We start from the raw sequence: 12862 nt of genomic DNA, 5'->3' as shown, positions 1-12862 counted from the left end.
CCGCTGAACTCAACAAATCTTCACCTTCACTCCACTCCACCAACAAGATTTGATCAATAAGATAAATGTGATAACGACAACGAAGATTTGAGTAATCACAGCACATGCATCCCAAAAACTGATTATATTGTTCAAGGGGCAAAGTAGGCAACCCTATCATGCGACGTATCCTTTTTCTTTTGTTTATTCTTTTTCAGTCCGTAAAGTTCGCCGAGAATTCGAAGATAAGTAAATATATGGTATCCAGCCATACATGTAATACGTGGCTAACTCATGCTTATGTTATCCTTTCTAATCATTTATTTTATTTTTGTTGTGGTGACCCCATATGACTGGTATTTAACGGAACCTTGATTGAACCATGACATAGAGAACTTACAAGGATTCAATTAATGTCGTCACCTATATACATGTTCACATAGAACTTCATAAGAACTAGCTAGAGATGATTCATCCCTATATGCCAGTGATACAAGGCTGAAATCTTCTGATAAATCCGACACGATTTTACCATTTTGATTTATTTCCATTGGCATTGCATCCATTTATGCGTTCTTGATTTTGCTAAACAAAAAATGAAACTCTTAATGGAAATTAACCCAATAATTCGGAAAATAAATAATTTACGTACAAAAATAATACTATTTTTATATTTCCTGATTACTTAATCATTTATATAACTAATTAATATTATTTAGTTTTTTGTATCTTGTAAATTTTATCCGAGCTAGTAAACATGAGATAAGTTTCTAATCCATGTATCAAATGGACCCAAATGACATGTTTGAAACATATTAAGTGGATTTGATATTATATGCATCCATTGGCCATTATTGTTGAGTTCCGTTTGTGTATGTGACTCGCGTGAAAACACTAAAGGCCCGAGAGCTTGTTTTGGTAAACAATAGGTCAACGTATCGGTCTTTCATCCGCCAAACGAAGCTATAAAAGAGCAGCTGCAGAAGCTTTTATATTATGAAGAAATACCATAAAGGTTAGTACTTAAGTCATCTAAATTAGGTTACAGAGTTTAAGACCCTGGACCTGCTGGGCAAACTTATAGGGGTACTCAAAATCCGGTTGAAAATTTAAGCCACGTACTAATTGGTCAACTGGAAAAACACAAAGAACTTGCCTTGCATGTTGAAAAATGGTTACATCCATCCACAATGCTTGATTATAGAATCCTTTAGCTCATGCATACGACTTTGCGTTGAGATTAGGACATCGAGTCATCAACACGTCTATTTATTTGCTCTATTGCTTCAGGAGTGAGGTTGAGTACTCCCTCTCGAACTAAACGCTTATTTGTCTATAAAGAAAAAAAACTAACCACGTCCACATTGGAGAACTCAACGCGTATTTTATTTCACTTGTTTTGGACGCACGTTAATTAATCATCAACTCAAAATCAGATCACTCGTACAACAACATAAACAAAATATATATAATGTGACTTTTAAAGGTATACGAAATATGGTATTATTTTATATCCTACAGTATCCACATAATATTGTAATCTCAAACTCAGATACAAACGCAAGTTGAACTTAATATATTAATATACGGTATATACCAGTGAATATGTATCCTGTGGTTAACATTAAAACGAAAACACTAGTAAAAACTTATCATATAGTTACTAATAATTTTGTAGTTATCTCATGATTTTTGTAGCAAAAAAAGATTAGTTACAAATTTACGACCAAAAATGTTAGTAACTATTTGGTCGTAGCAAAGTTTTTCATCGTGACTAAGTGTCGCAAAGTGCTACAAATTAAAGACTACACAATTTGTAGGAAAATGCTAAAAAAAAATTAAAAACAAAAAAAAATTAATTAGAAAAAGAAATTAATAATAGTTTTTATTTGTTTCTTAAATTCATTATATTATATGTAGAATAAATATATATCTATACAACTATTGGAACGGAGAACAAAACGACGGTGGAGATGTACTATTGCGGCAGCGGAGCAACGGAGAACAAAACGACGGCGGCGGTCGAGATGTATTGGTGGTGAACTGGCGGAAGCTTCAAAACGTAGTGGTGGTGGTAAAAGGTGTGAGCATCTTCGGTGGTCCTTCACTTCCACCACCATCTCTGACGCCATCATTGACACAAGGGTCTTCAGATCCACCACCTCCGATGTCGTTGTTGACACTAGGGTCTTCAGATCCACCATCTCCGACATCGCCGTTGACATTGATTCTTCAGATATGTCGATGAAACCTAAAATACAAATCAAAGAAATAATTAAAACACATTAAGAAGGAGAGAGAGAAGGTGACAAACCAAAACAACAGCTCCGTAGACATACTCTGTGTTTCTAAACCTGAAATTACTTAGAAGAATCTGTTGAATCGACAATGGAAAGAGAGAAGATGAGAAAAAGAAAAACTAATTTTCTCAAAAGTGAAGGAAGACACGATGACCACAAGAAGAGAAAGAAAACAAGAGATGATTTCTGTCCCTTAGATTAAATTGAATCAATGGTGGATGATAAACCAAAGGACAATCCTTGCCATTTTTTATTAGCCAATGAGAAAATTCTTTTTTTTTTTGTTATAAAATTTTGGTAATTTGCTCTCATTTAATGTTATAATTTTGATATTGAGGGTTTAGGATCTAAAAAGTATTAGATTTGATTTTAAGTAAGACTTATAAGGCAAATATTTTACACTTATATTTTCATTATTTTAATTAATAGCAGATTGTTACACTTATATTTTCATTATTTTACATTTTTTTTTCATTACCTACAGCATGTTGTGTCACAAACTATGTCACAAATTTCCTACAGATTTAAATTGACACTTTCAGTAACTAAATACCCACATTTAGTGACATTTTAGCTACAATTTTTTTTCCCAACTTATTAGTCACTAAGTAGTAACAATCTGTAGTAATAGTTACCGTAACAAAATTCCGTAACTATATGAACATTTTTTACTAGTGAAAGAATATGTATTCTGTGGGATATATATATATATATATATATATATAAATGGTTTTTGAATGTTTAATTTAGTGTAGTTGGAGGCGATGCTATTTTAAAAGTTCATAATGCTAATGAGCGAGACACACAAATTTGTGCATAGACGTTGCTACAAAACAATGCTTGTTAGAAAATAGTATGACTTTGAGTTGGTTTTGCTAGAAAGAGAGCCAAAACTAATGAAGAAAACCAACGTCGTCTGAGGAATGTGGACTTAGCACACAATTTTCAACACTTGGTGCATTATTTAGAGATAGTTTATTTGTATCCATAATGTTAGTAACCGACACAAAATTCATGTATTATTTCTTCAGTACATGCCATGCCAAAAGACTTGTAGTTGAAGGGCGATTATGCCATATACGTACAAATATTAGTTGCTTGGTGTAGTTGGAGGAAGATTGTCCATACGTACGTATGGTGCAATTTTATCATTTACTAGGAGTTCAGTTTGCGCGGTTTATATACATGTGTTTTAACGATCAAATTTCAGAATCAACATAGAACTATTTACACACAAGACGAGAGAAAAAAAAAAAAAAGGCACTAGACAAGAAAGTTAAACATTTATACACATACATGATTCTCAACGCAAATATTTTTATTTTCTCCATATGATCAGTGACAATATTAACATTTCAATTATTGAATTGAAAACACATTATATTACGATCAGAAAAACCTCCAAATAAAAAATTAGACATCATTGTTGTAACGTCATAACTCTCTCACTATCTGAAATCTTCCACACTTGATTTCAGTTTTTGGCATCTATTCTCATTCAACGACCAGCCGGTTTACTACTAAAAAAACTCAGAAATTTATCTATCGGATTTACAAATCACGACGATATCTTTTTTTTTTCCCTGACTTTAACTGAAAATTCTTTTTTTTTTTTAAACAGTCTCTGACTCAAATACATATGTAACTGTGGAGTTCTATCAACATGAATTACAGAAAACATAAAAGCTATTTGCTGATATAATAGTTTAATTAATTCTTGGAAATATATTCGCATGTACAATCCTTTTTCTGATAGTTAATTATCTGCACTTACAGAACACAACATTTTGTTGTAAAACCATTATCCCAACAGTGTGAGTTTATTGAACTCAACACTTGTGTTACCACTTGTAGTGTTTTGTACCAATATAAAATTTACTGAAGCTGATATTAAATTCCACCAAATAATAAATTATTGGATAGTTCATCTAAAATTCCAAGTAAGAAATTATTGAGAGAGTTGAATCAGAATTTATTGGTAGAACGAACACGTGAGGTAGTAGTCGTAGGAGTCCAAAAACGTGGCAGAGAAGCGGACCATACGAAGTAGCAAGTCTGTGTTTTGTTGTATCATTCGCCACGGAAAAAGCTAAAAAAAAGGGACTTCAAACTGAAACCGCCGAACGAATCTTAAATGAAGCGAACGAAGGAACTCCCAAGAAAACAAAATTAAGTCTTTTTTTTTCTCTCTCTCTTTGTTACTGGTTGGGCTCTCTGTCCAAAGACTCCACCTTTTCTCTGCAAATATCTCTGCCCTCCTACTCTAACATGTCTCCCCTTCTCTGTCTCTCACACATACAACGACCCCTTTCCTTTTTTCACCTCCTCTCACCATTACATTTACTCTTTGTATTTGGTATTTACTACTTTGCCCACCAACCTCTTCTTCTTCTTCTTCTTCTTCTTCTTCTTCTTCTTCTTCTTCTTCTTTCAAGAAGGGATTTTAGGGTTTTGGATTCTCCACATTGTACGCCACTCTGTTCAATACACCTTGGTATTCCCGAATCTTGACGTTTGGGATTTTCAAGTTTGTCGTTTCCTTATTTAAAAGGTATTTTAATTCGTTCCAAGTTTTGTTTTGTTTGTTTTCATAGCTTATCTGGGTCTCTGTTTTATGCGTTTTTTGAGCTCTGTGAGTGTTAATATTATACATTTTCCTCCCATCTGTTTTTGTGCTATCACATTGTTTAGTGACCCTTAAATGCTGCGGAATATTACTAATTTCACAGTCACATTATATCAGGTAAGTGATGATAGGTGTCGGATCTTGAAGTTTCAGGAGAGTAAAAGAGAGCTTTAGGATTTGTATGTGCATCTGTTTTTTGAATAATGGGGGAGACTAGGAGGCATTCTGTAGATGTTCCCATCACAAGAACCCTTGTGGCTCTTAGAAGGGTTAGGTCACTGAGAGATCCCTGCACCACTTCAATGAGCAAGTTTGCTTCTTTGCTTGACACTGTCAAATGGGAAACTGGTTCCAACAATGGGATCTCACTTCAGTTTGTGGAACATGGTGATGATGCTTGTAAAGTTGATGCTGGTCCTGGAGGTTTGATTCCTTTTGGAGGTTCTTACTCGATAATGGAGGAGCTAGAGAATGGTTGTGATCTTCACAAGTTGAGCAGCAAGGTGGTAGATGTTGAAAGAGAGGCCTGCTCAAGGAGTAGATCTCCGTCTAGTGATGATTTATCTGTTAAAGGTAGGGAGTTAGCATGTAATGTGCCTTCAGTTAGTCATGCTGAAGAGGCTGCTTCAGGGGGAAGATATGGAAACCATTATTCAACTAAGTTAGGTAGCTCAGTTGGTGAATATGGAAGTCGTTTAGGTAGTCCAATGACCTCAACAAATCATAGTTATTATGGTGATGAAGATGTTGATTTTGATAATCAATCTAACCGTGGTTGCGGGATAACGTATTGTTGGTCAAGAACGCCGAGGTACAGAGGATCAAACCAGTCCTCAGATGTAGAAGAGTATCCTTTACTACCTGGAAATGGAAATGGTGAGAGTGATGTAATGACACCGAGTCACGAAGTGTTGCCAAGGAGTCTGAGTCAGAAATTTAGGCCTAAATCTTTTGATGAGTTAGTTGGACAAGAAGTTGTGGTGAAATGTCTCTTGAGCACCATATTGAGAGGAAGGATTACTTCTATTTATCTTTTTCACGGTCCTCGTGGGACTGGTAAAACATCAACTTCTAAGATATTTGCTGCTGCCTTAAACTGCCTTTCACAGGCTGCACATAGTAGACCATGTGGCTTGTGTAGTGAATGCAAATCATACTTCTCCGGAAGTGGCAGGGACGTGATGGAAATAGACTCAGGTAAACTAAACCGGGCTAGCTACCTCAGGTCTCTCATCAAGAGTGCATCTCTACCTCCGGTTTCATCTAGATTTAAGGTTTTTATAATCGATGAGTGTCAGTTATTATGTCAAGAAACTTGGGGTACTCTCTTGAACAGTTTGGACAACTTCTCTCAGCATTCGGTTTTTATATTGGTTACATCAGAGTTAGAAAGGCTACCGCGTAATGTGCTCTCACGGTCTCAGAAATATCATTTCTCTAAAGTATGTGATACAGATATATCAAATAAGCTGGCAAAGATTTGCATTGAAGAAGGTATTGATTTTGATCAGGGGGCTATTGATTTCATTGCTTCTAAATCTGATGGTTCACTTCGGGATGCTGAGATAATGCTTGATCAGTTAAGTTTGCTTGGTAAAAGAATAACAACATCTTTGGCATACAAGCTTGTAAGTTTACACATCTTTCTTCATACTTCTTTAATCACTCAATTGTCTTGGAAATGTTAGGTTAGTTTAGAAAAAAAGGAATATGAATGTTTCTTTTATTCTGCAGATTGGGGTTGTTTCTGACGATGAATTGCTTGACCTGCTTGATCTTGCCCTGTCTTCTGATACTTCAAACACGGTTATAAGGGCGAGGGAACTTATGAGATCCAAGATAGATCCAATGCAGCTTATTTCCCAGCTAGCTAATGTCATTATGGACATCATTGCTGGAAAGTCTCAAGAAAGTAGTTCAGCAGCCAGACTTAGGTTTCTTACAAGGCATACATGTAAGCATTCCAATGATAACATATGATATATCAGCTTCATATTGAACCTGTCTTAACTCCTTATCATATTTTGTTATACAGCTGAAGAAGAAATGCAGAAACTGAGTAATGCATTGAAGATACTATCTGATGCTGAGAAACACTTGAGAGCATCGAAAAACCAGACAACCTGGCTCACTGTGGCACTTCTGCAACTTAGCAACACCGACTCATCTTCTTTTGCAACAAACGAAAATGAAAGAAGCCAGAGAAGCAAAGGTCCTTGATTTATATAATGCCTTTCTTTTTACCATTATCTCATGTCTCTGTTTCATGTTATCTTGGTTGGTTGTTAACTATATAACTTACCTTGGTCCTGTATCTAGACGCTGAGCTCTCCAGTACATCATCGGATTGTCCTGGTGATGTTGTTAAATCAGAAACCGAGGATTGTCAAGAGAGAAACGGTAAAGAAACAGTTGAAACTGTATGGAAAACGGTTACAGATTTGTGTTGTTCTGATTCACTAAAGAGCTTTTTACTGAAACGAGGAAGGTTGACTTCACTTACTGTTGAAAAAGGTATCTTATATTCTCCAAAGATACTCTAAAGTTTTAGCTTTGTTTGCTTTCCGGTAAGTAATGCAGATTCATTTTTTCAGGTGTGGCAATAGCAGAATTGGAATTCTACACACCTCAACATGTAGCAAGAGCAGAGAAATCATGGAAACTGATTGCAGACTCGTTCCAATCTGTGTTAGGATGCAACGTTGAGATCCGAATGAATCTTGTTATATCTGCGTGTTCACCACCAAAGAGTGCTAAAGCAGCAGCAAGTCTTTTCTTTGGACTTTTCAGTTGTTCTCGTAGAATGCTACACAAGTCGTATCTGGCTACTAGAACTGACTCTGATTGCGCATCTGAAAAGCACGTAATTACAAATTCTCTGAGAAGTTGCCAAGGAAATGTTTTGAGGGCTCGAAGTGTTCGTTCTTCAGCCAATGCATCGTCTCGAATGAGCTGTTCCAGTGACCAAGGCGATGCAACTTCTGCTATGTGTACTCCACACATGCCTCCAGGTGACAAAAGGTAAAATTGGTTTCATATATTTATTTCAAAAGTAAGTTGTTTTGTGATTTGGATAGCTACTCAAGTATGCTTTGCCTCTGACTTTGTGCAGGTTAGAAGACGACGCTGATGTGTTGTGCTGGAGGAGAACTCCCTTAGGGAAGGTAAATATCTCTACTAGGCCTACGAAGTCCATTTGGTTTGAATTTGATCTCTGTCGTCTGAACCTTTGCTGTTGCTGATTTGTGATGATCTCATGTCTTGTAGGGTCAGGGAGAGACACAGAACAGCAAGAGCTCACGGCTTATTGGCCGAGTCCTTCCCTGCAGCACTGCAGCTAGTTAAGTGGAACCAGTAGGCTTAGCAAAACCATTGAGACCTGTTTTGGACAATATGACATAGAATGTACAGTTGCAAAATATGTTTCAAGACCATATTTTAGATTGCCGCCATATACTAATCAATCATTTAATGGACCTGAATTTTACTGTCTTGGAACCTTTTTATTGGCTGAGCTCATTTTCTTTTCACATATATCTCAGCCTAAAAGTGAAGTAGATGTTCGTTTTGGTTTCTAGCAACCGGTATTGCGCTAAAACTCCATTTCGAATGCTGACCATTGTTTTGAGAGTCTTAAACCATTTGTACTCGTAGTAACGAAGATGGTTGGAATCAGTAACAAAATGACTGCAATACCGGTTACATATCTTTTATAAGCATCTCATAATAGTTGAAGACTTGAAGTGGAGAAGTGAGGTGAGGTGCCCCGGGAAATCTATTTGAAGGCCAACATATACATGTTGCAGAACCCAATCCACACCACTTATTAATCATTTATGCTATAGCCCATATCTTTGATTCTCTTAAAACAAACTCGTTAGATTAGTCTTCAACTTTTTTGGTGTATATAAAAGGTGGATTATTATTATTTTGGATAATATGCAATAAACAGATTGAAATATGGATATTAATATATGGATATTGATACATTATAGAGGCTATTTTGGGATAAGATAGATATATATATTATAGTAAATTATCTGGTTTCATTNTTTTTTTTTTTTTTTTTTTTTTTTTTTTTCCAGTGTTATTATCATTTTTGGATAAAGAAAGAAAACACCAAAAATTAAAATAATTGATGATAACCCTAGTAGTCCGATGCGTTTGGCAGGCCAGCACATGTTACGAACAATCACCACCGTTGGGACAGTAACACGTGGCGGCAGTATTAGCGATGAGAGCTTTTTGATGAGAAACCGTAGCCGTAGTAGTCTCCACCAGCAGCCTCCATTCGTGTAAGCAAGCGTTTTTGTTTGTCCTTCCCAAATCCATCTTTTTCCAGTATAGAGAAGATAGCTACAACCCCCAGCTCCAGACTCGACTATTTTGCTTTTTCGATCTACACTCCGACGTCTTTTGTTCTTACCACGGATCTCGCCTGTACGACGGTCCGCTTTGTGGAGGTTCTTCACTTGCGTAGGGTATGACATTTCGTGATTTGTACTATTTGAGTATTACATTTTACTTGGGAGCTTCAATATTTCTCGCGTGGCTTGTGACGCTTGTCGTTAGATTCTCAAACGTTTCTTAGGTGTTTTTGTTTTGGCATTTGATCATAGATTGATTGGTGTAAATATATGCTTTAGTTCTCGTTGGTTCCTGGATTGTGTGGATTGGTGATTTAGATCTCTCTATTCACTTCATTTTTGGAAGATTCAGAACTGCTATAGCTGATACAAGTTGTTCTCATGTCTGATTTGATTATTTGTTTGTTCGCCGTGTTGATGTTATCGTATTGTATATTTTGAGGGTAAAGGATTTGTTTAATGATGTTTCAGTAAACAGGGGTGGTTGCCTAAAGATGGAGGGTTTCTTAACGGATGAGCAGAGAGAGTTGATGAAAGTTGCAACTGAGACTGCAGAGAGTCATCCACCGGCACATAATCCTCACTCGGTTTTGCATACATCGTCTCATATGCCTAAAGCATCTGCTGGTGGGAAACCTTCTGGTGGCTCTAATGCTGTGAAACACAGAAGGTCTCATGCGGGAAGGTCTATCCGCTCCAAGAAGGGTTAGTTACTATTCTACTCTAGTTAATATTTGGAATAGCTTATGTTTTTACACCATCAAGTTTGAGGGGATGTCAATTTAGTTAATAATATTGGAGCAGTTAATTGCATAGATAGATTCTTCCTTTAGTTCATCTTCCTTTGTTCTTCGGGTGGCACTGATTGATTAATTTTGTTTCAGATGGGGGTGGTGGGAAAGGAAATTGGGGAAAACTTATTGACACTGATGGAGACTATGACATTGACCGTAATGATCCAAATTATGACAGCGGAGAGGTAGTTTCTTCACCTCTATGCAAATTTTTCATGATTGACTACTTTTGTCGCCAGCCAAAGTACTCTAGCAAAAACCTTTTCTGTGTCTATCAATTGTTCTAGTTGATTTTTTAAAAATGCTTATCCATAAGATATATTGCTATTTTGATGTCATCAAGATTAGTATTCATTGCGTTTCTTGTTATATTAGGAACCATTCGAGCTTGTTGGTGCAACTGTTTCAGACCCATTAGATGATTACAAGAAAGCTGTGGCTTCAATCATTGAAGAATACTTCAGCACTGGTGATGTCGATGTTGCAGCAGCTGACCTCATTGAACTTGGTTCAAGTGAATATCATCCTTACTTCATCAAGCGGCTTGTCTCGGTATCCATGGACAGGCATGACAAAGAGAAGGAAATGGCCTCAGTGTTACTCTCCGCATTGTATGCTGATGTCATCAATCCGAACCAGATAAGAGATGGGTTTGTCCTGCTGCTAGAGTCAGCTGATGACTTTGTGGTGGATATACCTGATGCTGTCAATGTTCTTGCTTTGTTCCTTGCACGTGCTGTTGTGGATGACATCCTTCCGCCAGCTTTTCTTCCCAGGGCGGCCAAGGCACTTCCAACTACTTCCAAAGGTTTCCAGGTTGTCCAAACTGCAGAGAAAAGCTATCTATCAGCTGCACACCATGCCGAGCTAGTAGAAAGAAGATGGGGTGGACAGACTCGAACAACTGTTGAGGAAGTCAAGAAGAAGATTGCTGACATTTTGAAGGAATATGTGGAGACCGGAGAGACTTATGAAGCATGTCGCTGCGTAAGAGAGTTGGGTGTGTCTTTCTTTCATCACGAGGTTGTGAAGAGGGCATTAGTTATTGCCTTGGAAAACCACGCAGCAGAAGCACCTGTCTTGAAACTACTAAAGGAAGCAGCTTCAGAAAACCTGATCAGCTCTAGTCAAATGGTGAAGGGGTTTTATAGGTTAAGAGAAAGCCTTGATGATCTTGCTCTTGACATTCCTTCAGCTAGTACCAAATTTGATCTGATTGTACCAAAGGCTATCTCAGGCGGTTGGCTAGATGCTTCGTTTAGCTATCCCTCTGAGGAATGTGGACGACAGCAGGTCGAGGATGAGAAATTAAAGCGGTTCAAGGAAAAGATTGTGACCATCATTCATGAGTATTTCAACTCCGATGACATACCTGAACTCATACGCAGTCTTGAGGATCTAGGAGCACCGGAGTACAACCCAATTTTTCTCAAGAAGCTGATAACACTTGCTCTGGACAGGAAGAATCACGAGAAAGAAATGGCATCTGTTCTCCTCTCTTCTCTTCACATTGAGATGTTCACCACAGAAGATGTTGCAGATGGTTTTGTCATGCTCCTGGAGTCTGCAGAAGATACAGCACTTGACATTCTGGATGCTTCAAACGAACTTGCTCTGTTCTTAGCTAGAGCTGTGATCGACGATGTTTTAGCACCTTTTAACCTCGAAGAGATCAGTAGCAAACTACGACCTAACTCAAGCGGAACTGAAACCGTGAAGATGGCTAGGTCACTCATCTTTGCTCGCCACGCAGGAGAGAGGCTTCTACGATGCTGGGGAGGAGGAAGCGGTTGGGCAGTCGAAGATGCAAAAGACAAGATATCGAATCTGCTGGAGGAATATGAAAGCTCAGGGCTGGTATCAGAAGCGTGCAAATGCATCCATGAGCTAGGCATGCCATTCTTCAACCATGAGGTGGTCAAGAAAGCACTGGTGATGGGTATGGAGAAGAAGAAGGACAAGATGATGCTTGATCTTCTACAGGAGAGCTTCGGTGAAGGACTGATAACAACAAACCAGATGACCAAAGGGTTCACAAGAGTCAAAGACGGGCTCGAAGATCTAGCTCTGGACATACCAAACGCAAAGGAGAAATTCAAGGACTATGTGGAGTATGGTAATAAGAATGGTTGGGTTTCATCTTCGTTTGTAACTTGCCTAACTGAAGACGCTAATCTAAACTAGATCAAGAGGAGAGAATCCCACAATGGTGTGTGGGAACTAAAAAAAACCTGATAGAATGTACAAGTTTCTTTCTTTCTTTGTTTCTATCTTGAGCAAGCATCCCTGTGGTTGGTTTTTTTGTTGCACTTTTAAAAGCTTTGAGAATTCTGCAAAGGGGAGATAGATACTCTTTTCACCAATGTTAACAACTTTTGTTTTCTTCAGAACCTTCTTTTTTTATTGTGTTCTGAATTTAGAGTCCAACGGAGCTATTTTGGATCTATGTTTAGAGTCAGTAAGTTTTAATGACAAGATTAATAATTCCTTAATGGGCAATTAGACAAAAACTAATGTATATTTATTCCTTATTTGGTATTATTACTAATAATGATCAAACTATTCATTTAATTAATTCCCATATATGATGGCTTCGTTGATGGGACAGAGACAACAAAGGGGAGAAAGAGAGAAGTGTCGAAGCTAAAAAAAATGAAATTCGTAATACCAAAACTACCCTTCACACTCTCTCTCTTCATCTCACTCTCTCTTCTCATCGTCTTCTTCTTCGCCTTCCCAACAACGTACCTCCGCCGTCCTCTCTCATCATCCTCCGTCGTCGCGGTCGCCGTCGCC

General features: G+C 37.6%; 3 protein-coding genes and 1 long non-coding RNA gene across 5 annotated transcripts in view; 3 read left to right on the top strand and 1 right to left on the bottom strand.

The window, feature by feature from the left end:
• On the bottom strand, positions 1843-2474 carry LOC104730965. Its single transcript, XR_758537.1, has 2 exons — positions 2319-2474; positions 1843-2230 (listed from the first exon to the last, which is right to left on the bottom strand). It is a non-coding gene; the product is annotated as an uncharacterized LOC104730965 (long non-coding RNA).
• LOC104730964 (protein STICHEL-like 2) lies at positions 4409-8268 on the top strand. Its single transcript, XM_010450215.2, has 8 exons — positions 4409-4830; positions 5023-6533; positions 6640-6859; positions 6941-7117; positions 7225-7419; positions 7500-7926; positions 8018-8069; positions 8173-8268. Exons 2-8 carry the CDS (start codon positions 5109-5111, stop codon positions 8248-8250), a joined length of 2574 nt encoding a protein of 857 aa, XP_010448517.1. The 5' UTR covers positions 4409-4830; positions 5023-5108; the 3' UTR covers positions 8251-8268.
• Positions 9049-12451, top strand: LOC104730963 (programmed cell death protein 4-like). Of its 2 annotated transcripts, none has more exons than XM_010450214.2 (4): positions 9049-9386; positions 9751-9977; positions 10157-10251; positions 10442-12451. In XM_010450214.2, exons 2-4 carry the CDS (start codon positions 9767-9769, stop codon positions 12248-12250), a joined length of 2115 nt encoding a protein of 704 aa, XP_010448516.1. In that variant the 5' UTR covers positions 9049-9386; positions 9751-9766; the 3' UTR covers positions 12251-12451. The 2 variants fall into 2 exon arrangements, with proteins under 2 accessions (XP_010448516.1, XP_010448515.1); XM_010450213.2 differs by having other exon boundaries at positions 9744-9977.
• The window catches only part of LOC104730962, a 1549-nt gene continuing 1287 nt past the window's right edge, over positions 12601-12862 (top strand). The window contains exon 1 of the mRNA XM_019234065.1: positions 12601-12862. Coding sequence (XP_019089610.1) covers positions 12719-12862 — 144 coding nt within the window. The 5' untranslated portion in view covers positions 12601-12718.

Source organism: Camelina sativa, chromosome 12 (genome assembly GCF_000633955.1).
Source record: "Camelina sativa cultivar DH55 chromosome 12, Cs, whole genome shotgun sequence".
In the NCBI taxonomy this organism is placed as follows: Eukaryota; Viridiplantae; Streptophyta; class Magnoliopsida; order Brassicales; family Brassicaceae; genus Camelina; species Camelina sativa.
Note: the sequence above shows the minus strand (reverse complement) of the source record. Positions and strands in the feature narration are given on the sequence as shown.

Excerpts from the sequence above, each read along its gene's own strand:
- LOC104730964 (XM_010450215.2), top strand. The coding sequence starts at position 5,109 with ATGGGGGAGACTAGGAGGCATTCTGTAGATGTTCCCATCACAAGAACC. Across the intron at positions 6,860-6,940 it reads GTTTCTTACAAGGCATACAT|CTGAAGAAGAAATGCAGAAA; the intron begins GTAAGCATTCCA and ends TTTGTTATACAG. Across the intron at positions 7,118-7,224 it reads AAGAAGCCAGAGAAGCAAAG|ACGCTGAGCTCTCCAGTACA; the intron begins GTCCTTGATTTA and ends TCCTGTATCTAG.
- LOC104730963 (XM_010450214.2), top strand. The coding sequence starts at position 9,767 with ATGGAGGGTTTCTTAACGGATGAGCAGAGAGAGTTGATGAAAGTTGCA. Across the intron at positions 9,978-10,156 it reads GTCTATCCGCTCCAAGAAGG|ATGGGGGTGGTGGGAAAGGA; the intron begins GTTAGTTACTAT and ends ATTTTGTTTCAG. Across the intron at positions 10,252-10,441 it reads CAAATTATGACAGCGGAGAG|GAACCATTCGAGCTTGTTGG; the intron begins GTAGTTTCTTCA and ends TTGTTATATTAG.